This window comes from Sesamum indicum, linkage group LG8 (assembly GCF_026168435.1).
Source record: "Sesamum indicum cultivar Baizhima isolate 11 linkage group LG8, ASM2616843v1, whole genome shotgun sequence".
NCBI classification, from domain to species: Eukaryota; Viridiplantae; Streptophyta; class Magnoliopsida; order Lamiales; family Pedaliaceae; genus Sesamum; species Sesamum indicum.
In genome coordinates, this window is record NC_142664.1 from 28,405,113 (window position 1) to 28,425,460 (window position 20,348).

A 20,348-nucleotide genomic window follows, 5' to 3' on the forward strand; every position below is an offset into this window, starting at 1 on the left:
CTATTTCTGTCTACAAAATAACATATTACGTGCAATTTCATGGCAAATAATATCAGTCTTCGCTTGGAAAACTCTATTATTTTTTCAAAGGCTGAAATACATTTTTTACCTTGTAAAATTTAGTTTAATTATAACTACAATATATTTATTTGAAAATTTATGCATATTAATTTTTTCTTTTTTTAGTCTAATTACACTATATCCTCTATAAAAATATAATATAACGTTTTTTCCCCAAAAATCTTTCAAAATAACACTTACATTCTTTAATAACTTTTCGTTTATAATTATCCACCTTTCTATTAGAGTCTGAACAAAAAATATGGACGTCAACAAAAAAATTTATATAAACTTTACCTTTCATTTATATAAAAATAATATACATAAAGTTATAATAGTGTAATAATAATAAATTATTATTCTTAAATTATAATTATTGCATAACAAATAACTATCATGAATGAAAAAACCAATCATTTTTTAATTTTGAATCTTGGATGTTTGGAGATAGTATTTATCTTGATGTCGGACACGTGGTTCCAAGATTTATGCCAACACGATAGTCGCAAATCAAGAAATTAGTGACTTATGTTTTTTACCAGCCAGATCTAGCTGGCATATGACCGCATTGGCGCCCTTTTTAGGGTGAGCTAACACTTTGTCCGTAGATTAATGTTGACACATCGTTTGCAGTGGATGGGCCGTGGGCTTGTTGATTTGGACTTGTGACCGAGACTGGGTTGGTTCGCCTGACGTTCAGCTCACTGACAACAAGTGGGCTAGCAAGGTTTGGGTTTGTTGCCATAAACATCCGGTATCATTGTCAATAAATTGTACAGAAAGCTAAATAAAAAGTAAAATTAGAAATTTATGTCAATATTTTACTAAAATGTTAATATTTTTCGTCCAAACTTCAACATAAATGATACAATTTTAAACAAAAAGTACCAGTATAATTTCAAAATAAAAAATTAGAAAAATTATAATTTTACATTTTCAAGAGAGATCTAAATTAAATCAACCCTAATTTTAAAAATGGGTTTAATGAATTTATCCCCATGTGATATTGCAAATGATCAAATTACTCCTTGTAAAAATAAATAGCAATTTATGCCCCTGTATTTTGTGAAAAAAAAACCAATTTACCCCCTGTCTAGGGAGGTAAAATGCTTAATTTTAAAAAGTACGATGGGGTAAATTGCTATATTTTAAAAAATAAGGAGGTATAAATTGCTAATTTTTTTATAGAAAAATAATTTGCACATTTACAATATCACGGGCGGTAAATTATAATTTTTCCCTTTAAAAACAGTGTGAACAGTGAAAGCGGGCATGATTCCGAATATTTTTGTAAGGCGAACATCAATTTTTAACAAAAATTTTACAACAAGATTAAGAAAGGAAAAGGAGACCAAAAACATTAAATTTTGTTGGTGGGATTGAAGTAGTAGCACGTCTGGCTATCAACAACTCTAGAACTGTGTACTTTGCTCATGTATTTTTGCACATCAATTCCCAACTCAGAGATACTGAAAATTAAGCCCAAAAAATCCCAAGAATTACGAGCCCTTCCAACACAAGAACTTGTTTGGATGAAGCTGTCCACGTGGATGGAACCCCTGTGGAAGGTGTGGATTAACATGCTGATCTCATTGGTCAGAAACCTATCCACTGGAGTTGCCTAGATTTTGTTCAAGATTTCACTTATCCTACTTGGCTCCCACACTGCTCTCCTTTTGATTCCCTTTAAGTCCAAACTCATAGCTACTGACTGTCTCTTAGATTTTGGCTTTCAAGCTCTAATTAGCTATATCTAGAGAGAAACAAGGATGGCTTCCACTTCTGCTGCATTGGTAAATGGCTTGGGATCTGCCTTCTTGACCGGTGGCAAGAAGAGCCAGGCCTTGTTGACCGCCCCCGTTGCCGCCAGGGCCGGCGGTGATGCGCCTACCAAGAGGTTCATCGTGGTGGCTGCCGCCCCAAAGAAGTCTTGGATCCCGGCTGTTAAGGGTGGTGGTAACTTGATTGACCCTGAGTGGCTGGATGGCTCGTAAGTCATTTTTCAATGTTTTTGTGATCTTTGATGAAATAGTTTCAATTGGTTGATGATTGTATGATGAACCAACTGCAGGCTCCCGGGCGACTACGGTTTCGACCCGCTAGGCCTAGGAAAGGATCCAGCGTTCTTGAAATGGTACAGGGAGGCTGAGCTGATCCATGGCCGCTGGGCGATGGCTGCTGTGGTTGGCATCTTTGTCGGCCAGGCATGGAGTGGCATCCCCTGGTTTGAGGCCGGTGCAGCTCCTGGCGCGGTCGCTCCATTCTCGTTTGGCACTCTCCTCGGGACTCAGCTCCTGCTCATGGGGTGGGTGGAGAGCAAGAGATGGGTGGATTTCTTCAACCCTGAGTCGCAGTCCGTGGAATGGGCTACTCCCTGGTCAAGAACTGCCGAGAATTTTGCGAATGCAACGGGTGATCAAGGGTACCCTGGCGGCAAATTCTTTGATCCCTTGAGCCTTGCTGGTACACTGAAGGATGGAGTTTACATCCCTGACACTGAAAAGCTGGAGAGATTGAAGGTTGCGGAGATTAAGCATGCTAGGATTGCCATGTTGGCCATGCTCATCTTCTACTTTGAGGCAGGGCAAGGGAAAACACCCCTTGGAGCCCTTGGCTTGTAAACTGTTGTATAAAGGAAAGTTGGCAATTTAGAGAGCAAAATTGGAGATGGATTGATCATTCATGCTTTGAGATTCCCCTCAAGAAAATCTATACTTCTGTAGTTTTTGTCCGATTACATACATTATTGCATAATGAACGAGTTATCATCAATTATATAACGATCATCAGTCACCAATCACGGTACAAGTAGAACAACACATATGCAACTAACAAGGCCTATGCATGTAAAGTTCACGATACATTAGGATGACCGTGAATGTCTTCAACTCAGAGGAAAGGAAAATCGATGAATTGGGAATTTGAGCAATACAAGTCTAAAATTTTGAGTTTTCGAATGAACATTAGTCTCCAGCTCCTAGACAATGGTAAAGCAGTCTTCATTCTCCGCATAATAAACATACAAGGATGAGAAAATAAAAAGGGAAGAGGAAAACTATCAATTGGTGTTGCAAAAATATGACGGTGTTCTGGTGCATCATTCGCTCCCCATAGCCATCAAGAATTCACCCTCGCAAACCACTTCGCCCCCTACATATGCTTTTCCTTCCATCTTTGCTATTCCAAAGCGTTTCTGCAGCTTGATGAGGTTCATTCTCATCACTAAGGTGTCTCCTGCAATTACTGGCTTTCTGAATCGCACTTTGTCAATTCCGGCAAAGAAGAAATTATCACGTGAACCTCCCACTTCTGGTTGTAGCATAACCAAGCCACCAACCTGAGCCATTGCCTATATAAAGCAGTAACACATTCATCAGTAAGTCCTGCGAAAACATACAAGCCTGGGACAAGAGGCGTTATGGGAAGTAACTTGGTGTACGAAACAGTAGTTACAGCATGCTACCACTATCACTATTCTCCATTAAATTTAAGCCAATAATAAAAAAAAATAACACTGCTACAATTAAACCTCACTTTTGAAGAATTATTATATTGAAAAGAAGCGACTTAGTCACCTAAATCTAGCTACGTGGCTGGACATCGGATCTTGCACTAAGCTCAAAAGAAGTCGAGTGTGGACTCAAACTTTACCTTCATCTAACTAGCTTTACGCACTTCATCATCTCACCTTAGTAGATAAGCATGCATCAACCACATGGTATTCACCAAGTAAACTTATTTAAGCAACTTTTCTCAATGGGAGAACTAGGACAAGAAATTAAACTCTGAAGCATTAGTCTCATTGAAAAACAAAGTATTATTTGTATAGTTCCTCTAAAAAGAGTAATTAACTTTCCTTCAAATATTAAACATTGTACTCCTCTCCCTCAAGCTTTCACTCATAGGCTGCCTAGATTTTTATAAGGCAATAGAGAACGAAATGAAATCACTAGAATAGGTGCACTCTGGAGGAGAAATAATGAATGACCCACAGATAGAAGGTTTTAAGCCATCTTACAACAGCTTTCCACTTTCTCCCCTGAATTGTTCATGTTCTAGGACAGATGATCAGATAGCATCCGGCAATGTGTGGTTAGACTTGAACTAAAAGCAACAAAGAAATATTTGAAGTCTCTTTTTATTTAGGAAAAGGGAATCTCAGAACTATCTCCAATGGAGATCTTTCACACAACATAAGTTATTCCCCATAACTCCTGTACAATTGTGTGTTCATGTAATTTGCACACAATTCAAAATTCAAGACAAATCCTTAAAATTGTGTGTTTTTTCCTCTATGACTTATTTATACACTAGCAATCACAATGCAATGTGTTTGGTACATCAAAGACTCCCAGCATTCAGACATATCAGACAATCATGATTAGCATGAAATGACATCAATCGTGCATGAACCACCCAACACCAATGCATTGGAGATGATTCAAACAACCATAATCACGCGCGATGAAAGAAAAGTTACTTTGTGGTCCAGATAAGAGTAATAAGCAATATGTGACATTTTTATCTTATTTTGGAAGAAACGTGATAGTTTACCTCAACCATTAGCACGCCAGGCATAATCGGCCTCTCAGGGAAGTGCCCAGGAAAGAAATTATCATTTATGGTCACATTCTTGATAGCCACAGCTGACACGCCAGGTTTGTACTCAATCACTCTATCCACAAGCAAAAACGGAAATCTACAACCCAAAACACAAAACCCAAATGATAAATCGAATCAACATTAACATAACATCCAAATGAACCCTTATCAAGATTAGCTCAGGCCGTCAATCGAACATGTTTACACTAACCGGTGAGGCAAAATTTCACGAATCTGATTAATGTCCATAACTGTGGGAAATGCAGGGTACTCTGAAAAAAGAAAAATCACAAAAACACATAAAACTCAAACCCATAAAAGTGAAGAAAACAAGACCAAAGAATCAAGATTTCATACTCAATTCAATTGGGGTTTCTGCAGAGTCGGGGGAGGGAGCGCAGTTGGCAATAAAGCTTTTGTGGGCCTTCTTGAAATGGGTCGAGACGACATGGGATCTGGAGATAACACGAGGTTCCTTCAAGGAAACAGAGAAAGGCAGAGGCGTATCAACGCTCTTCTTAGGATTTCTCGATGGTGAAGAAGTGAGAGATGATAACAAAGACTGGGAGATAACTGCGGAAGCCATTTTCGAGCGAATCCTGAGTCGAGAGATTTGTTTAAGTAGAATGCAGAGGTAGAAGAAGGTAGGGAGGACGACGTAAACGAGGTAGGAATTGGTTGGTTTTTTTAGGTGTATCCGCAGGCTGGAAGTCTGGCTCTGGCTAGTGAAATGAAGTGAAGTGGGCGGAGAAATTCATGAATTGGACAGCAGCAACAGCTACAAGGGTAAAGGCAATTTATGTAGTGCGATTGTTCCAATCTACAATTTATGTTATGGGGCTATCAACGTGGGAAATCAACAACTTCTCCCAACTCCTAAGCCTAAATCCATATCGCTATGTTTGTTTTTATTTTTAAGTTATTTTCGATACGAGTCAAAATATATTTAATGTTTGTCATCATTCAAAAACATCTTATCTAAGTATTTTAAATTGCTTTAGCATAAATACATACATATATATATACACATACATATACATAAATATATAAAAAAGACATGATTTGACTATGAATTGACAATAAAAAGTAATTTTTGTCTCCCAAAATACAACATTAAACATACAATACTTATTTTAAATTATCTTAAAAAACAAATCCAAACATACATACTATCTCTAATACACACTTATTTATCTTTATTTTTCTCTCTTTATTTCCACAAAATACAACAAAATACTCAAAAAACGAATCCAAACATTATGTATGTTTTTTTGAAGGAGAGTGATTGCATTGGTACCAACAAATGTTGCCACATACCCTATTTTTTAGAAATAGAGTATGTTGCGACACACCAAATAAATAAAAATATCAAATTTAACATCTTTTATATATATATAAAAATGGTTGGATAGTTGTGATGGTGGTGGTGGTGAATTGCATTTGGAACCAAAATATATATATATTTTAAATAAACATTGTGTGAAAAAACTATTAGATTAAATAAATGCATCAATTTTTATCTATACCAAATATTTAATTTCGTAATTAAAATTGAGATGGTTTTCTATCACTCAAATATAATGATCAATTTTTTTTATTAATTAGTTTTAAATGCAAACATTACATTAATGTGCAAGGGCAATTCGGTCATTTACAGGAGAGTCATAAAATTTATATATCCAGTAAATGAAAGGCTGTCCCGATCAACAGTGGTGGTCCATTGCACTGCAACACTTGCTCAAAGCCTCCCGTCTCCTCAACAGACTAAAAACTGATAAGCCTCAGAATATTCCCTTCACCGGAGAGGCGGAGCCTCACCGATCTCCTCCACCACCACCATGGACTTGAACTTCCACCTCCACGGAGGCTCTCCCTCCTCCTCCACCTCCTCTTCCGACCACCACCGCCGCCCCAACAACAATTCCTCTCCAACCCCCCCAAACGGCCACTCCTCTGACCCTATGCACTCCTGGTGGGAGTCCATCTCCAAAGCTCGCTCCCGCATCCACCTCCTCTCTTCTCTTTTGCCCTCTTCCCCTGATGATGAAGATCCTCTTTCATCCCTTGCCGACACCGACCGCCCTGCGCGTTCTCTTCTCCTCTCGTCCGCCGCCTACTCTTCTGTCTCCGCCGCCCTGTACTCTCCCTCATCCGGCTCTGGCGACGATCCTCTCTGCCACTGGCTTTATGATACTTATCTCTCCTCTGACCCTGACCTACGCCTCGTCGTTTTATCCTACCTCCCGCTTATCTCCTCCATCTACCTCCATCGTATCCACTATCCCCCGTTGGATATTCCAGTCTCTCTCTCCGGTTTCGAAGCTGTACTCTTAGCTCTCTACTCTTCCGAAACCAAAGCACGCAACGGCAAGCCTGTCACTATTACAATTCCTGATCTGTCTCAGCCCTCGCTCTATCACTCCCCTCGCAATCCTGTTAAATCTTCAAACCCTACTTCTAAGTCTAGTAAACCTTTGGTCGGGGTTCTGTCGCCTCCTTTGGAGCCGCAGATCGCTGTTAAATCCACTAAACGCGCCTGCATTGTTGGGGTTGCTCTCGATTGCTATTATAAGCAGATCTCCCAGATGCCCAGTTGGTCAAAGCTTGACTTCTGCAAGTTTGCTTCTGTTTGGGCTGGGCAGGATTGCCCTTGTACATCAGATTTCGACCAAAAACCTGAGAATTTTGTCGAAAAGAATGGCCGGTATGAGAATGACAATGGGTTTGGGGATGATATTAGGGTTGAGGCGGATGAGATTGAAAATGTGGCGGAAAGAGTCAAAGATTTGGATATTGTGGATGATAATTCAGCGGAAGTGGGAGGGAAGGATGCAAGAATTCCCCTGCCATGGGAATTATTGCAGCCCGTTTTGAGGATTTTAGGACATTGTTTGCTGGGGCCACTGAATGTAGAGGAGGTGAAGGATGCAGCATCAGTGGCAGTGCGGCGACTGTATGCTAGGGCTTCGCATGATCTGGTTCCACAAGCAATTCTTGCAACAAGGAGTTTGATTCAACTTGATATGGGGGCACGTGAAGCAGCCAAGGCAGCAGCTACAGCGGCTGCTAATGCTTCCGGTTCAAATGCTAACACTCCCAGTAAGGCCAAGAAACCCGAGATACTTTTGGTCTCCAAGTGAGAATTTATTGCGAGAATTTATGCGGTTTGTGTAAATCATGACTATTAGTATACATATAACTATATTATTTGTATCTACGACTATGAATGTGTTAACTTTGAAGAGATAGATGCACCCAAGATGCTTTGTAAGCCTATGATTTGCTATTAATTTGATTTCAATCAGTTCTCTTTGAAATTTTGTCGTTTGTTCTGGGCGTATTATTGTTACTATTGCTTATTCGGCTGTTTTGCCTGCGGGATACATGCATTCAAATGCTTTTTGTAACTTACTGAACTGCCTCATTTTAGGCATCATTGTTTCTGTGAAGCTAGATATCTTGACATGCTGGCCTCATTATATGTAAATTGCTTCAAGTCAGATTGATAATGAGCGAATGAATATAGTTTGTCTAGTTATGTTTTTTGTACCTCTTCTAGAACAATTGTCAACGAGCGGAAGCTCAAAACAAAAGGTAAGACAAAGGGAGATTGACACATTTCAATGGATAAGCCATTTTTTCTTGTTTTGGCATTGATACTGTAGGCAATAATGTGTTTCACCCTTTTCGCTTCTCAACTGTGAGTTTGGTATAGTTATTTGTCTTTCTATGAGGGATGAGTAACCCTATTCTGGTCCTTCTTGTATGTTCATCTGGTTGGCTTAAAGCATACTCTTCTAGGAGGTTAGAGGCCACTTTTAAGATTCTTTATATTTGAACAAGCTTGCCAAAACCTATCAATATTATAGCTAGTACGAACAGTTTTACTCTGTTCAGAAGTGCAAAACTAAAACCAAATGAGCTTTACATAACATTTGATATTCACATCAAGGACAAACCAGAACCATAGCCATCTAATGACAACTACAAATATTACATTTGTTTTGATGGCTATCTTTAGGACAACTAGACAAGCTAAGGGAATAATTCTGAGATAGTCCAGGATCCTTCTTCTGTACCGTATTTAAACTAAGAAGGGAGAAAGATCAATGAAAAATGGAGAAAATGGTAGTTTACTTAATGAGCTTCCTAACTTCCACTCTCTTGGAGCAATTTCTTACTGAACATTAGCGCATAGTAACTTTACTGGTTGAGGATTTGGTCTCACCGGAAGGGGTAAAAGTACAAAAGACGATAAAGTTTAGTGTCTGTTGATACCAGAAGGGTTAAAAGAACAAAAGATCTTAAAACTGAAGTTAATTAGTTCAGTGTCTATTGATATATCATATGCTGATTAAACTTGTTTTCTGCACTTATTTGGAGTAGAATAAATAGTGAAAGGAACGGGTTTAGCCAGAATTGCTACCTGGCTTGTAGAACTTGTTCAAAACTATCTCAGAGGAAGTAGATGTGATTAACTAACCAATATCACGAAACAAATTTTATGCTGAAACCATGCGGAGATTTTGGTACTTCCCAGAATACAAACCTTTAGTTTCTGATTAACACATTAGCCAGTCTATAGCTTGCTTGTGATGTGTCAAGCTGGAAATTCAAGATGTCGCATATGAAGGGATGTCCATAAAAACTGATTTTGATAATTGGAACAGGTGTTGGTTGTGGACTGCTAATAAAGGTATGCTGCGTGCAAATACTTGTGCTTAAGTATGAAATTGTGCAGTATCTTTTTCTTCTTGGTTTACGATTTTACATTCATACTGGATAAAGTTTCATTTCCAAAGCCTGAGGAGCTCTTGTTCGCGGGTAGTTAATTTATCCTTGTCTTAATATACGTATGTGGTTCTTTACATTCTAGTGGATGAACTCGGATCATTTCTGTTTCACCAGTTACCTTTGCTTGCTTGATATGTTCATCCAGAGCAGAACTTCTTGTCAATGACCTCCTCCTATACAGGAAGCTCTAGAGGAGAATTGAGCAAGCATTCCATGTTAAAACTGTGGAAGCTTTTGATTGAAATTCTTCATGGGAAAATGATTTAAGTTTGGTAAGAATTTAACTGGTTTTTAAATGGTATATTGTTGCAAGTTGTCTACGTAAGCAATATACGATCTTTGTGCCAGTTGTTTGACCATATCTAAATGATTTTACCATCAGAGACATGGAATTAGAATGTATGACTATTTATTTTGTTTCTTGTGTTTGGGGTTTGAAGTTTGCTCTTGTATTGGGTAGCAGTGACTATATATAGGTTTTTCTTCTTTTGATTAATATAAAAATATAAAAGGTCTATAAATCTGGAGAGAAAATGCTTCTTATGGATGTAAAAACTCGTTATCATTACAGGCAGACAGCATGATTATGATATGATGTAAATGTAATTTATGTATCTGTCTCTCCACCAAACAACGTGCATTGCACATCACCATAAACAACATTCATCGGCCTTTTCCGCTTGCTTTCTGTCAAATTTAATAAAATAATCCCATGTTTCATAGGATTCTGTCATAGGCTTGGCATCAACGTTCAACTAGCATAACTAATCAATCACACCTCCTAGGTTAGGAATTAGGATTTCAATCCAATCCCTAGAATTATGCTCCAAAATGCCCATATAATTGGTACTATTTGGTTATGACACATTTGATATATGTACCATAAAAAAAATTACAATAATTAAATATTATTTAATAAAAAAGAATTTTAAAAGAGAAAAAAATTAATTAAGAATAAATAACTATTTAAAAAAATAAGTTTTACTATTCATAAATAGTGGGGAAAATGTGGAAGTTGGTGGCCGAAAAAAGAGAAACAGATAGATCAAAAACAAAAAAGACATTAAAAACGTATTCTTTCTTAATATACAGGGTAGATAATCTATGTCTAAACTATTCAGGCGGCCAATTTTTTTATTAATTTTTTTTTAGCGACATCACGATTTTGAATTGTGGTGCCATTTTTTATAAAAAAAAAAAAAGTAATAATAATTTAAAGCACCGTGATCTTAGACCGTGGTGCTATCCCAATTTTAAAAAAATATAGAAATGCGTCAATTGGGTCTTAATAATCAATTAGGTCAGATAATCAATTGTCTTAATAATAAATTTTAATATTTTTATTAATATTGTGTACAAAAAAATAACAAAAGTAATATTGCGTCTTTATCAATATTGTGTACAAAAAATTGACAGTAATCATATCGCGTAACTTAATTGAAGTAACAATACCGAGCAAAAAGTTATTATTATTACAATGTATTTTTATAGGAAAAAAGTAATTTTAATTTAGTATGAATTTAACAATTATATTAATATTGCATACAAAAACAACAAAAAGATCAAATTGTTAGATAACAAGAAACAAAAAAGTTCTCTTATAAATGCTTCATTTGGACAGATAATTTAAATTTGAACGAATAATTTGAAAAAAATAATTTTAAATAACTTGGTATTAAATTGATTTAAAATCCATCAAAATATTACTAAAAATAGCTCGAATGAATAATTAAAGGATTGCAAATGCTTTGAAACATGGGATTGTATATCTAAACAATTGTGGCGGCTTTATTATTATGAATTTTAAAATTTTCATTTTAAATAAATCAGTCCAAACACACTATTATAATACTTATTTTGCACGACGAATGATAGAAAGAAAGAGGCAGATATACATCCACACAAAAAACAGACAAATTTGAAGCTTTTAATTTTTTAAACATTATTATTTCAAGAATAAGACATGTTAAAACATTAGGATCCATCTACGAGACTACAACAAAACATCATCTCTACTCAATTAACAGCAGAGCAAACCCTACGGATTTCACCATCACTTCCCGTCTTAACTTCCACATTGCTCATCTTCACCATCGACTTCCCGAACTCCACGTTGAACCTCAGCCCCAGCAATCCGCTTACTCCCAAATACCGCTGCACGAAGCTCTTCGTTGAATCATCCGTCCACAGTTTCTGATCAGATTCCAGGATCCCCCGCCCGTTCCTCAGATTGGAAAAGAACGAGCTGTCGAACCGGTTCTCGCTTCCGTTGTCCAGCCCCACTCGCCGGGAACCGTCGCCGTCCGCCGGACAGAGCGACTGAAGTGTGGCAAGGAAGGCTGCGTTTATGGAAGGGTCCGCGTCGCCGGTTGAAGTGAAGTTGTACAACCTGTACCGGAAGAACTGGCAAGCGGTGGTTCCGATGGTATGTCCACCTGCAGGGTTTTGAAAGGGTTGTATATATATCAGCATTTATATATATTAGGAATTCTGCAGGACCGATTGAGAAATTAACATTGAATTTTCTATTTCAAATCATATTTTATTTATTATTTTATTTAATATATACACGTGACATGCCCAATCTCTCCATAAATGAGCAAAATTCTAGTTCGGACCAGATTCGGTCGAACCTACACTAATTAAATGTCAATTGTAATATACTTGTCGTGTAATTAGTATACAATTCAAGAAAAGTGACCGAGTAAGTGGGATACATTTATTCTGTGATTTATTGGTTCGATCAAATTTGATCCAGACAAGATTTTTTTATGAAATAATTACTGTACACGTACATAATATATATATATATATATATGGTCTGTCACCATGAATATATATATCTATATATATATATATATATAGTTTTTATGTGTAGGTGAAGAAAAAGAAAATTTAAGGTTGATATGAATAATTACGTACCAACAAGGGTGACAAGATCCTGAGTGTTGAGGCCTTTATCTTGAAACTTCTGCTTTTGCACGTCGATGGAGTCAGTAAAACCTGGCAAATTGGAAGTCTCACTCGCCAATGAAACCCGCCCGTCTCTCCGCCCCGTTGGCACCGCCCACCCCGGTCCACCAGCCTGCATGACCAATTCATAATCACTAAGAATTCTTGCTTGAAGGGACATGTACGTATAACTAAATTTTGAGCACGTAAATATGTGAAGATTTGAACTCACCAATATGACAGCATCGCGGGCAGCGAGAGCGAGAATGTCCGCGCAGGAGACAACGCCAGGGCACGCCGTCTCCAGCTGCTGCTTGGCGTCGTCTATAACTTCATATCCTCTGAGCAAAAGGTTGGGACCGGCTGTTTTCTCAGTGTTGGGACCGTCGATGAGGATGGAGCCATCACAACCCTGAACGAAGCAATCGTGGAAGTGCATTCTAAGCAACCCTGGCGCAACCGCCCGGTTGGAGCTAAAATGCGACCTAACGGTGGATTGAACTATGGACTCGACACGAGGGCACGACCTCGAGTAGAACCCCACCCTCGTGCCCTGCCCTACCGACAGCGCAAAGAAACTAGCTAGCGTGAGCAACAACGTAAGTAGAACCGAACTGAAGTAGTGATTATTCTCCATGTATGTAATAATTACCAACAATGTTGTATATATAATTAAATCACCGATGAAATTTTAAGTCTTGTATGATTGATGGTGGTGGTAGGGGTATTTATAAGTGGTGGAAAGTGGAAAGTGAAGTGGGGGCCAAATTGTGTGCCTGGAGAAGAAGTAAGCAAAGCCGGCTTCTAGGTTGGGTTTTTGGGCTAAAATTCAAAAGTTGAATGCATGATGGATGATGAGTTGGGAAGCAATTTCAATTGCAAATTGAAGGTGTGCTATTGCAGATGCTTTTTGCACTTTTATCTTGTGCTCAATTCCAATTAATTTGTTGATATGTATGCATACAACATACCTCTCTCTCTCTTCAAATGTTGACAGCTTGCAATTTTGTTTGGATAAAGAAGAAGGGAAGGAAACGATGAGGTAACACACCTTGAAACTTTTTGACTTTTACAAAAAAATTCAGCTGATATGGAGATATCATTTTCAAGAATAATTCATATTTCTGATTTAATTAATTAATTAAATCTTACACATCATCATGCATCATACTCCCATTATATGGCACACCAACTGCATGCACAATTGCGCCAACCCTTCGGCTATTTAATTCTTCTTATCTCTATTTTTAACATTATAATAAATTATATAACACATTCAATTAATATGAACAAACATATATATATATATATATGAAGAGTACGTGCATGGATGGATCTCCTTGTCCAAAATATTACATTATGATGTTTGGAGGGAATTAATTGCGTGTCCTAGATATGAAAATGTATTTAATTAATCATAGTTTATGTAGTAAGCCCATAGTGGAGATATATGGATGTGTATATTGCTCTAGCCATCTTGTTATCAATTACTACGTTGATTTAGAGTAGTCATAAATAATTAACATTTAATAATATGGGAGACAATTAGTAGTTGATTGGGATCATGATTTCAACCAAACATGCATCTTTTCTGGGTCAACATATTCTTTATTCCATTACTACTGTGTGTCTGATTCTTTCCATCACCATCAAAATATTTGTCTTCATAAAAATTGCATTTGGATCAAACGATTTTCGCAAATAATTTAAGAACAGAATTTCCGATATCAAAAAAATTTTAAAATTCATCAAAATTCGATAAAATATAATTTAAAAACTAAAAATTTTACAAATTTTTTATTTTTTTAAATTCATCGATCCAAATATAATATAAAATTTTTCAGATAATCAAAATTGGAATCCACTTTAAATTTTTTAACCAAAAAAAAAGCATAAAGCACTCAAGTCCTTGTGCTGTGTTGTTTCCTAGAAACTAATCAAGTTGTGGACTTGTCCACGTTTAGGCATCATCGGATGCATGCATATCAAAACATGCATTCCCCCACTCTATTTTTTTACACTTCATTTTATTCCTTTTACACATCATTTATTACTTTTTCTTTGTTTAGATTTCCAATTACAATATTTGTTCCTATATTTTCATATTATTATTATTAATTGTTTGTAGTGACGATTTAAAGTATAATTATTATTGTTGATAATTATATTGTGACATGGCTAAATTATTATTATTTAATATTTATAATAGATTTGTGGGGTAAAATGAGAAATCTCAAAATTATAATCATAATAGAAATGGATAATTCAATTGATTAGGGTTTGAGATTTGACTACAAACCTGAGGTACGTACGAGTACGACTAAATTAATCGACACGGAGTGACATCTGGCCGGGGTATGATCTTCCGCTGCCTTACGTCGCACTCGGAATAGTTGGTAGAAGCGCGTTTTGGGATACGCGTCTCTCCGTGAAAAAGTTGGCGCACTGATTAAGTCAACGTTGACCCTCACATTTGCATGGGATAATGAACACTTCCAAGTTGATATTTGCGTATCGACTAATACTAATGTTTTATGAATAGATTTGAATTTATATATGTGAATATAATTGAATATGGGCATATTTATTTTATTTATATGTGTGTTTATCTTATTTTATATAAATTATTATTATTTATTTCAATCAAATTAATTTATTGGTTAAAATTAATGTAATTTATTTTTTTATGACGTAGTGTCCGAATCATTATATTATTTAAAAAATAAATAATAAAAATATCCAATAAATAATACGAGAAGCGCAACAAATCAAATTGTATTTGAGTTTGATTAGATTGAGAATCGAATTAAATTCAGTTACATTTTTTTTTTCAAATTTGATAACGATTTCAAATAAAATTAAGTAATAATATTTTCAACTCCACACAGATTAGTTTACAACTTTACCTTAAATACTATTTTCTTTTTCTTTAGATATAAGTAGCAATTGCATGATTATATCAGTATTTCAATAAATTGAGGTAAGACATCAGTCAATCAATACATCAATATAACTAAGAATTATGAAATAATAAATAATAATAAATTCATATAAAGTGGGATAAATACCTATACGTTTAATGGAACTCGAATTAGTGCATAAGACACCAACTTTAACCATTAGACTAAGACATCATTACTCATGAATACAATAAACTCACATAAAGTGAGACAGATACACACATATTTAATGAAACTTGAACCTATAAACTTAAATTAAATCATAAAATTCTCAACTTTAACCGGTAAACTAAGACATCGTAATTATTAAATAGTATATGTTTGGCAATAATTAAGTGATGGGGTGAGTCCCATGTTAATTTATATGGCAGAGTAAGGTACATAAATATATATATGTAGTGCTTAGTCCCCAAACCTATTTGTTTAAGCAAACCAAACAAAACCAAGACAAATTCAAAAAGCATAACTTCTTCACCTACTGTTGCAGAAAGTTCCTCCACAGCCTCCACCAAACTCACTTTTTTTTCTTTCTTTTTTTTTTGTTTTTTGTTTTTTTATGATACAATTCATTTAGATCATTCACTAGATTTAAATATTGGAAGCTAATTAAATACATTAATAATTCTCAAATTAAATACTACAACTCAGTTTTGTCACTTCATATTGTGTAGTTCGTTCATTTGATGTTTAGTCCAGTTCAACTTAATTTTGAATTTTCGTTATAATCTTTTATATTATAATGTATTTTTTTTACTCATTAATGAAATTTATATGAAAATATTTCGAGATATATATATATATATTTATATTCATAAGTGAATAAACTATAAAATAGAACTGCCTGTTTTTATACAAACAAATAATTATGCAAGTCGCTTGTAAATTGATGTGAATACGGAAATAGCAAGATATTATGATACAAGCACAACAAAGCCTCTAGACCTATCGGAGTGAATTTTTTTATTTCAAATTTTACTTTATGTTTATTCTAATTATCATATACAAACTATGTATGTAAATACTATGTTATTTATTTAAAAATTATATGTGATATATAGATATTAAATATAATAGAAGATTTAAAGAGTACAAATCCAGTTCAAACTCAAACCTACAGTTATGCTCGTTTTATAGGGCTTAATGCAATTTACTCACTTGTCATATTGAAAATAAGTAAATGACCCTCTTATGAAAAAATAATAGCAATTTATCTCTATTTATTTTTAAAATAAAAAAGTTTACCTTATGTATTTTTATAATATTATAAGAGGGTTGTTTGCAATTTTCACTAGCTTTATATGATAAATCATTATATCAAAGTAATGAAATGTTATTTGTATTGATGAGAGCGGAAGCCGTAGGAATGAAATGATAATTATAAAAATATTAAATGAAGAATTGAACCAATAATCAAGACTGTTTGGTCTCATTCATATTTTAGAAGAGGTAATATCAAATATATATATTAAATATAACATCAATGCATTACTATATTTTAGAATTATTTTACTAATTAAACACAATTAGCTGATTACTATTATTAAGCACTACAGATGGTTATGGGCTTAAAGGGCCCTTTTCAAAAATTGTCCCCCAGATAAAAGTCCATCAACTCACATCTTTCTGCTTCTTTAAACAAAAGATCAAACAATGGATCCATAATAAAAGCAAATAACTCCAAACATGGCATTTTAATATATATCTCCATGCTTACAAGATAATTATGATACTGTATAAGTTTTAATAAACTCTTGTAATTTCACCACATAATTCACAAACTCACCAGTAATAGTAACAATGTTATTTTATCTAAATACCTCAAGAACATATAATTTGAACAAATCAAATATCATAAATACAAATTCAACATCATCTTCATGTGCTTCCAACTTTTGAATCACAACCACTCATATTCATATCATGGCGATCTCTTCAATCCGATGCCTCTTATTTATCACCAAAAAAAAAACTACTTGAGTTCCGGAGTAGATCATGCCGAATGTCACTGGGCATGATGTTTACGTAATTTTGGCAACAGGCCCAGTCAAGAAGAGTCATTGATTTTTATGACAACAATTCACATAACACAAACCATGTAGACAACAGGGAGAAAATAACTAAAAGGGATAGCAGAAAAGAAGCCGTTCAAACAATGCAGCCATACTACTTCCTTGGATACTCAGCTCAAAACTCACAACTCAGCTTGTTCCAAAGTTTCTTGTTTTACTTCCACAAGGTTGAACTCACAGCTGTCCTTGAATCCCAAGGGAATATCTACAAATCCCCCTTAACAGTTACTATATCACTCTTCTTGCCATGTTCTGCTCAATCTCATTCACCCCATTGCGCTATGAGATCCTCCAATTTCTTCACTTTCCTTCTTGTTATGGCCCTTCTGGTCCCACACGAACGCACCGCCGCGGAGGATGACTCAAGTGGCTTCCGTGGATGCGAGAGAGATGCTCTTTTGGCTCTCAAGGAGGGCTTCAATAGCTCGTTCCTTAATCGGAATTGGACCGGCATCATGTGTTACATGAATGAAGCACCTTATTGGCATGGCATCCAATGCGTCAACGGCAGAGTTACTGGCATAATCTTGGAGAGCATGGGGATCAGTGGAGAAATCAAGACAGATGCATTAGCCAATCTTACTGAATTATCACTTCTCAGCTTCAAGAACAATTCAGTATCTGGGAATCTGATGGACTTTGCTAATAATCCCAAGTTGAGAAAGATCGACTTATCTGACAACAAATTTCAGGACCAGATCCCATCATCTCTTCTCTATCTTCATTCCCTTGAATCACTCCTGCTTCAGGAGAACAATTTAACAGGTCCAATTCCAGGATTCAACCAATCCAGTTTAAAAACATTTAATGTGTCTCAAAACAATCTATCAGGGCCAATACCAGAAACCAAAACCCTTCAATCTTTTGGCCTTTCTTCTTATCTTGGTAACGAAAAGCTATGTGGTCCTCCAACTCGATCATTGTGCAATACCACAATTGCTTTATCTCAATCCAAAAGTGAAAACTTGGGCATCAAAGGCGACGGTCCACCCTTCGGAACCATTCTAGTGGTGGTTAATGTGATTGTGCTGGTAGTACTTATGTTCCTCTTCATCATATACTACAAGAAATACAAGAAGCTCAAAGCAGAGATGAAGGCCAAAAACCTCTTGCCTAAAGATGAAGAGCACGACAGCACAATCGTGGACCGAGCCATGGAAAAGAGAAACCGCGAAATCGAAATGGGAAAGCTCATTTTCGTGGAGAACAACGGACCAAGATTCGAGCTAGACGATCTGTTGAAAGCATCGGCTGAAGGATTAGGCCACGGAAACTTTGGGAATTGCTACAAGGCCATGCTGGACGTTGGGCCAGTTGTGGTTGTGAAACGCCTAAAGGACTTGAAGCCTTTGAGCAGTGAAGAATTTACGAGACAAATCAGAGCGATTGCTGATCAGAAGCACCCAAATTTAATGCCTCTTCTTGGCTATTTCTACTCCAAGGATGAGAAGCTCTTCCTGTACAGATTTGCAGCCCATGGAAATATCTACAATCGACTGCACGGTAATCTTGTTTTGATTCCCATGTACTTTCACAAATTTTTTCTCGATACCCGAATCAGCCAAAAATGCTTACGGTTTGCCCTAAACATCAGGAGGAAGAGGAACACGGAACAGAGTCCCCTTCCGGTGGAGCTCGCGGCTCGCCGTCGCTCGCGGCGTGGCAAGAGCCCTGGAGCACCTACACCTCAGCACCCGATCACAAACCACCGCTCCCCACGGCAACCTCAAATCCTCCAATGTTCTCCTAGACGAGAACGACGAAGTCCTTGTCACCGACTACGGCCTATCCTCCCTCATCGCTCTCCCCATCGCCGCCCAGCGCATGGTCTCCTTCAAAACCCCCGAGTACCAATCCCACAAAAGAATCTCGAAAAAATCCGACGTCTGGAGCTACGGCAGCCTGCTTCTCGAGCTTTTGACGGGGAGAATTCCGGCGCATTCCGCACCGCCTGGAACCAACGGCGTGGACCTCAGCGGATGGGTCCACCGTGCGGTGAGAGAGGAGTGGACGGCGGAGATATTTGATCCTGAAATCGCGGTGCAGAGGGGGGCGAACCAGGGGATGCTGAGGCTGATGAAGATCGCGATGAGATGCTGCGAGAAGTCAGCGGAGAAGCGGCCGGAGATTAGCCAGGTGGTGGCGGAGGTGGAGGAGGTGAAGGTTGCGGTTGATTCAGAGGACGAGGAGTTCTCGTATTCGTCGTTGGATCCATCAGTGACGGATGAATCGTTATCTGCGACGGCGTCAGCGGCAATTGCAGATGATCGGAGATGATTTTTGAAGGTCTAATATATGGCGGGAGCATAATTCCATTTTGGTCCCTCGTCTTTGCCACTAATTTAATTTCAGTCCTTTTAGTTTAACTCTCATTAAATTTAATTTCTCATGCTTTTATTTGTATTAAAAAAATAATTATAGTCCTTTAAATTTTGTTTACTACTAAATCCTCATTTACGTTGTTGTATGAAATAAATGGGAATTAGGATAAATTGAGATTAAATCTAGATTATAATTAAGTACTAATTAAAAACTCAACATTTATTAATTATATTGTCTTGAAAATATATCTGTACTAATACATGCCAAAAATCTCGACACAGCGCCCCACCTCGAATTGAACACCCACATAAAATAAAATTCAATTTTCTCAGAATCAGGGTATATTAAAAGTTTAGCAAAAACAACTCAAAGAATGGTGTTATTATTATTATTATTATTATTATTATTATTCTTTTTCTGTAAATCTTACAATATACATAAAATAAAAATACGTATTTATACGTAAATACGTACGTACATATAATTGATAAATTATTTTGTATTACAAAATATTAATATGAATAATGGGGTATTATTCGTGCACCGTACGGAGTAGCCAATGGATAAAAAAAAAAAGAGTGTACTTGCG

General features: G+C 36.5%; 5 protein-coding genes across 5 annotated transcripts; 3 read left to right on the forward strand and 2 right to left on the reverse strand.

The window, feature by feature from the left end:
• The first annotated feature begins 1,757 nt into the window (after positions 1–1,757).
• Positions 1,758–2,739, forward strand: LOC105169208 (chlorophyll a-b binding protein CP24 10A, chloroplastic). The gene is made up of 2 exons (XM_011089551.3): positions 1,758–2,050; positions 2,132–2,739. The coding sequence occupies exons 1-2, from the start codon at positions 1,830–1,832 to the stop codon at positions 2,679–2,681; spliced, it is 771 nt and encodes a 256-aa protein (XP_011087853.1). The 5' UTR covers positions 1,758–1,829; the 3' UTR covers positions 2,682–2,739.
• A 210-nt stretch (positions 2,740–2,949) lies between these two features.
• LOC105169209 (uncharacterized) lies at positions 2,950–5,463 on the reverse strand. Its single transcript, XM_011089553.3, has 4 exons — positions 5,020–5,463; positions 4,874–4,934; positions 4,615–4,759; positions 2,950–3,409 (listed from the first exon to the last, which is right to left on the reverse strand). The coding sequence occupies exons 1-4, from the start codon at positions 5,246–5,248 to the stop codon at positions 3,158–3,160; spliced, it is 687 nt and encodes a 228-aa protein (XP_011087855.1). The 5' UTR covers positions 5,249–5,463; the 3' UTR covers positions 2,950–3,157.
• Positions 5,464–6,377: 914 nt separating this feature from the next.
• LOC105169210 (hyccin) lies at positions 6,378–7,979 on the forward strand. Its single transcript, XM_011089554.3, has one exon. The coding sequence runs from the start codon at positions 6,501–6,503 to the stop codon at positions 7,800–7,802; it is 1,302 nt and encodes a 433-aa protein (XP_011087856.1). The 5' UTR covers positions 6,378–6,500; the 3' UTR covers positions 7,803–7,979.
• A 3,394-nt stretch (positions 7,980–11,373) lies between these two features.
• LOC105169211 (cationic peroxidase 2) lies at positions 11,374–13,114 on the reverse strand. Its single transcript, XM_011089555.3, has 3 exons — positions 12,641–13,114; positions 12,379–12,541; positions 11,374–11,891 (listed from the first exon to the last, which is right to left on the reverse strand). Exons 1-3 carry the CDS (start codon positions 13,043–13,045, stop codon positions 11,473–11,475), a joined length of 987 nt encoding a protein of 328 aa, XP_011087857.2. The 5' UTR covers positions 13,046–13,114; the 3' UTR covers positions 11,374–11,472.
• Positions 13,115–17,470: 4,356 nt separating this feature from the next.
• On the forward strand, positions 17,471–19,872 carry LOC105169212 (pollen receptor-like kinase 4). The gene is made up of 2 exons (XM_011089557.3): positions 17,471–18,940; positions 19,032–19,872. The coding sequence occupies exons 1-2, from the start codon at positions 17,521–17,523 to the stop codon at positions 19,712–19,714; spliced, it is 2,103 nt and encodes a 700-aa protein (XP_011087859.2). The 5' UTR covers positions 17,471–17,520; the 3' UTR covers positions 19,715–19,872.
• The last annotated feature ends 476 nt before the right edge of the window (positions 19,873–20,348 follow it).

Bases quoted from the DNA above. Each gene is read 5' to 3' on its own strand.
- LOC105169211 (XM_011089555.3), bottom strand. From the start codon at position 13,045: ATGGAGAATAATCACTACTTCAGTTCGGTTCTACTTACGTTGTTGCTC. The intron at 12,542-12,640 runs GTGAGTTCAAAT...TTGGTCATGCAG, and splicing joins CCCGCGATGCTGTCATATTG to GCTGGTGGACCGGGGTGGGC. The intron at 11,892-12,378 runs GTACGTAATTAT...AAAACCCTGCAG, and splicing joins GGATCTTGTCACCCTTGTTG to GTGGACATACCATCGGAACC.
- LOC105169208 (XM_011089551.3), top strand. From the start codon at position 1,830: ATGGCTTCCACTTCTGCTGCATTGGTAAATGGCTTGGGATCTGCCTTC. The intron at 2,051-2,131 runs GTAAGTCATTTT...AACCAACTGCAG, and splicing joins CCTGAGTGGCTGGATGGCTC to GCTCCCGGGCGACTACGGTT.
- LOC105169209 (XM_011089553.3), bottom strand. From the start codon at position 5,248: ATGGCTTCCGCAGTTATCTCCCAGTCTTTGTTATCATCTCTCACTTCT. The intron at 4,935-5,019 runs GTATGAAATCTT...TTCTTTTTTCAG, and splicing joins AGAAACCCCAATTGAATTGA to AGTACCCTGCATTTCCCACA. The intron at 3,410-4,614 runs GTAAACTATCAC...TGCTTTATATAG, and splicing joins CTGGCGTGCTAATGGTTGAG to GCAATGGCTCAGGTTGGTGG.
- LOC105169212 (XM_011089557.3), top strand. From the start codon at position 17,521: ATGCAGCCATACTACTTCCTTGGATACTCAGCTCAAAACTCACAACTC. The intron at 18,941-19,031 runs GTAATCTTGTTT...CCTAAACATCAG, and splicing joins TATCTACAATCGACTGCACG to GAGGAAGAGGAACACGGAAC.
- LOC105169210 (XM_011089554.3), top strand. From the start codon at position 6,501: ATGGACTTGAACTTCCACCTCCACGGAGGCTCTCCCTCCTCCTCCACC.